The following is a 4,257-nucleotide window of genomic DNA, read 5'->3' as shown; positions in this document are numbered from 1 at the left end:
AAAAAAAAACACAAAACAAATTCCAATTACATTCTTCCATCCATGGAGAGATCATCCCCTGGCTCTTGATCTTTAAAATTTCGAACAATCATACATGATCTCCGTCCATGATCTTTTTTAATACTCGTAAAAGAACGATCGAAAGAAGATAAATAATCTCGATAAATAAACTTTGTCGAAATTTCGAAACGATCAAGAGAGGTAAAATGCGCAAGACGTTTCGGTATCGGTTCGGGCGACGTTCGTTCTTCGAGCACGGATCAATTGGTAGGTTGGCAAACGATGAAGTGAAAACGTACGGTTGCTATGTATAACCTTCAGTAAGTTAACTACACATTTGACCTCAATGCAATAATTAAGAGCAATCAGTTCGCGAAAGAATGTGCTAAAGCTACACGCGTAGACACGCGGATCCGAACAGATTCGCAATGATGAATTGCCATTTTTATCCTATCGTATCGTATCGCTTGCTCCATATCCGCCAATTGATCAGGAGCCTTGCTGCACCGATATCTAGGTCGTGCCTTTGATCCTGACGCGCTTCCAATATATATCATCATCGCTTCCGCGTTCCAGGATCCTAATTCTCCACGTGACTTTGTTATTTTTTTTTTTATATATATATATTTTCGATAGTAGAGACGAAACAAAAAATTTGGAAATGCAAAGGTTTAATGCAATATATTTTGTTTTTTTCTTAATTATCATTATTGAATAATATCGGAAAAATATAAGAGAGAGTTTTGATCTGATTTAATTAAATCTATCTGATAAATTTGGTATATCTACATCTTCGAATATTTTCAATCGAGATACAATAAAAATTTTAATATAAATTAAAGATAAAGTTCTGAGTTGATCTAACTTTAATTAAAAATATTTCGAGTCTTTGTTCATCGAGTATTGTTATAGGATAAAAATTAAAAAAAGAAAAAGTTGCAAAAAGGAAGTTCAGTCCTATCATCGTTTCTCACGGTGTTCCTTGCCTGCTTGCCTATCGTTTCATTTGAATTACTATAAAGAAGATGGAGAATGAGATGGTGCATTCGTGGCTGGGAATTTTCCTATGTCTCGTTCGTGCTGAATGAGTCGCATTGAGTGTTACGCATGGGTTGATTGGAAGAGGGGAGGTAGCGAGTGAAGAAGAGTTGTTATAATGGTACTTATGTGACTCATGAAAGTATTTAACCCTCTATAAATGGATATTTTTTTTTTTATAAAAATGAACAAATGTTTAATTCTTTAATATTATTTCTTTCAATTGGAAAAAAAAAAGGAAAGCTAACTTATCGTGCTACGAATAAATATAAATCGACGAAAATCGTGATATGATAAAATTCGTAATTAAAATTGAGATGTCACTTTTAATTTATATAAATATATGTATAAAAGAAAAATTAGAAAAATGTAAAAAATAATTTCTTTTTTTACCTTCTACATTCTAAGTTATATTTATATTATATCTGATTCAATTAAATTTTTCTTTCCCCATGAAAAATATAGAAGATTAAGCAACGAACAAAATGGAGAACGCGAAGGAGGAGACGATAAACATGCAGCTGATCGGTTCCGAAAGTCCGTACAAGTACGTCTGATTCCACTTATAATTCTCGAAAAGAATTTAAAAGCGTTATATTCTCATTTTCCAAGTTCACTATCGTATATAAATATATTTCTTCCTTTTCTATTTTATTTACTTCAATTTTATTTTTTTAATCATAATTCGGGACAATTCAAACGCGTGATGATATCAAATGTATCATCACGATAGATGATATCACAATGTTTCAAAAATTCGATATGTATAAAAGCACAGGGATGTAGATTGCATTTGCAAATTGATGCGGTTGCAGAGTTAATAATGAAATCGCCGGAAGTGGTCTAAATGCATCGGAAGTCCCAATATCGCAGACCACAAACGTAGAAGACTACGATCCCCACAAACATCGAAATAGGCCAAATCCGACATCGTGAGTATTTCTAATTTTTAATAAAAAAACAAATTTATCGCTTAAATATAGAAAAGAATAATTTCTTTCTTTCTTTTTTATTATTTTTTTCTTTTTTTTTTTTTTTTTTTACTTCGAACATATATCACAGATATTTATCACTTGTTTAAAATTACATCATATTTTTAGATATGCATAAGAATGGAACGTAGCCTCTCATATCTCGTTATTTCCTGTAATCTCTATTATATAAGAATTGTATCATACTCACTTGCACACAATTCAAGTAAATTTCATAAGCCACTTAAAGATAAGATATTTTTTTTATTCAAACGCTATTCTCAGATACGCTCAAACAAATTTATTAAACGAACGCTCAAACTTTTATATTATAATTTCGAATCCAATGTTAAAAGCAATATTTATCAAAAATAATATCTAAATTAATTTTAATTTAGGGAAAGGATTATTATCAAACCTCGATGAATTTTAACTTACGAAAAAAATTTCGAACACCTTCTTTTCTCTCTCATATTTTTTCCTCTTTCTATAAATTTTAATTTGCAGGAACGCAGAGACTTTGATACATTTGTTGAAAGGAAGTTTGGGTACCGGTATTCTAGCGATGCCGAACGCGTTCCGCAACAGTGGCCTGGTCACCGGTGTGATAGCAACAGTGATCATAGGGGTGCTGTGCACCTATTGTTTGCACGTATTAGTGAAAGCTCAGTACAAACTGTGTAAACGGTTAAGAGTTCCTATATTGAGTTATCCACTGAGCATGAAATACGCTCTCGAGGAAGGGCCTGGGTGTGTCCGATGGTTCGCACCCTATGCACCGTAAGTATATAAGTTGCAGACCCCGTGTACAGACACTCATACATGTACTCACTCATTCATTGACATAAGCTTGCGAATTTTTTTTTTTTTTTCTTCATTAATTGTTTCCACTCGAAGTTTAACTTTTAATTAGAAATTAAAAATTCCAAATACGATAAAAAATATGATGAAGATCGGAATCAATGATCATCTCGCTTGAAATTTCATTAATAATTATATTTCGTTCCATTACACATTTTATTATTTTGTAAAATTGCAAGAATTTTTTTTAAATTTGATTGCCTGATAGAGTGATAAAAATATATGAATTTTTAATATATGAAGTAATTTACTATTGATTCGAATTCAATATAATTACGATATTATATTCTAATAAAATAAAAACAAAAAATACTTTGGAATAATTTCTTAAATTATTTAATAAAAATGAAAAAAATGAGTTGATTCGAGAAGATTTCTAGAAGTAGTTTCTGTGCATGATACAAGTTTTTTTTTTTATTATTTCGAATAATGTAAGATATTGAGAAAAATTAAGATGTTATTGGATTGGCCAAGATATCCTTTTTCGTTTATGCCAATGTGATGTTTATTTTATTCCAATGCAAAATTTTATATTGTAATTCTTTTGAACTTTCTCGAGGATTAGATAAAAAATTTTATCCAAGCTGATAAAATATCTTTTTCAGTCGAAAATCGAAGAAATTAATTGGGGGCAGACGAGAAATCATCGTCTGATTATAATCGATTGGTTCTACTTATTATAATAGTCTTAAGTAGTATTATTGCAGTTTTAAGTAGCACTATTTATCGAAAGGTAAATAAACAATCGAAAAGAGTTTAATAGAACAGAATAAGTTAGCTATATCCATTTTTTCTTAAAAAAAATTGAATTTATATTAATACAGATTGATAATACAAAAATCTATATATATAGAATAATAAAATAATGTTTGATATAATGTTTAATTATATCGGTGACTTTATAAAAAGAGAAAAAGAAATTTGAAATATTATCTTATTCTAGGAATTCTAAATTTCTTCGTTAATAATAAACAAAATTAATTATCCTTTTCATTTTCCACAATAATAAATGACATTTCTACAACATCTTCGAATATTATTATCTCATCCTATCTGTAATTGTTATATGCATCTTTAATTATAATTACTTTAATATTTCTTTCTAATGTAATATAACGATAATCATTAACGATTAATATAAGATAGAAAGAGAGAGATAGAGAAAAAAAAAAGAATATTCTTCCCTCATTCACAAAGATCGACCAAATTATCACAATCACACAACGCACGCACAAAATCACTTCACCAAGCGGCCTCGACAATAATTTTTTCAATTGTTACATGAAAGTTGCTATTATATTTGCAGAGGACTCGTAGACGGGTTCATGATTGTGTATCAATTGGGAATATGCTGCGTTTATATCGTATTTGTAGCGTCGAATATCAA

At 29.9% G+C, this 4,257-nt stretch overlaps 1 protein-coding gene and 1 long non-coding RNA gene across 6 annotated transcripts in view; one reads left to right on the top strand and one right to left on the bottom strand.

Moving 5' to 3' along the window:
* The window catches only part of LOC102676764, an 18,543-nt gene that overhangs the window by 7,736 nt on the left and 6,550 nt on the right, over positions 1 to 4,257 (bottom strand). The gene's annotated exons all lie outside the window — the stretch shown is intronic.
* Positions 1 to 4,257, top strand: part of LOC102676995 (proton-coupled amino acid transporter-like protein CG1139) — a 15,929-nt gene that overhangs the window by 7,794 nt on the left and 3,878 nt on the right. For 2 of the 4 annotated variants that reach the window (XM_031515263.1, XM_006609726.2), the window contains exons 3-6: positions 1,504 to 1,585; positions 1,854 to 1,970; positions 2,517 to 2,789; positions 4,177 to 4,257. In XM_031515263.1, coding sequence (XP_031371123.1) covers positions 1,524 to 1,585; positions 1,854 to 1,970; positions 2,517 to 2,789; positions 4,177 to 4,257 — 533 coding nt within the window. In that variant the 5' untranslated portion in view covers positions 1,504 to 1,523. Of the gene's footprint in view, positions 1 to 1,498; positions 1,586 to 1,853; positions 1,971 to 2,516; positions 2,790 to 4,176 lie in introns of all 4 variants that reach the window. The other 2 variants (XM_031515262.1, XM_006609725.2) reach the window with 1 other exon arrangement.

This window comes from Apis dorsata, unplaced genomic scaffold (assembly GCF_000469605.1).
Source record: "Apis dorsata unplaced genomic scaffold, Apis dorsata 1.3 scaffold_59, whole genome shotgun sequence".
Taxonomy (NCBI): domain Eukaryota; kingdom Metazoa; phylum Arthropoda; class Insecta; order Hymenoptera; family Apidae; genus Apis; species Apis dorsata.
This window is presented reverse-complemented; position numbering and strand designations above follow the sequence as displayed.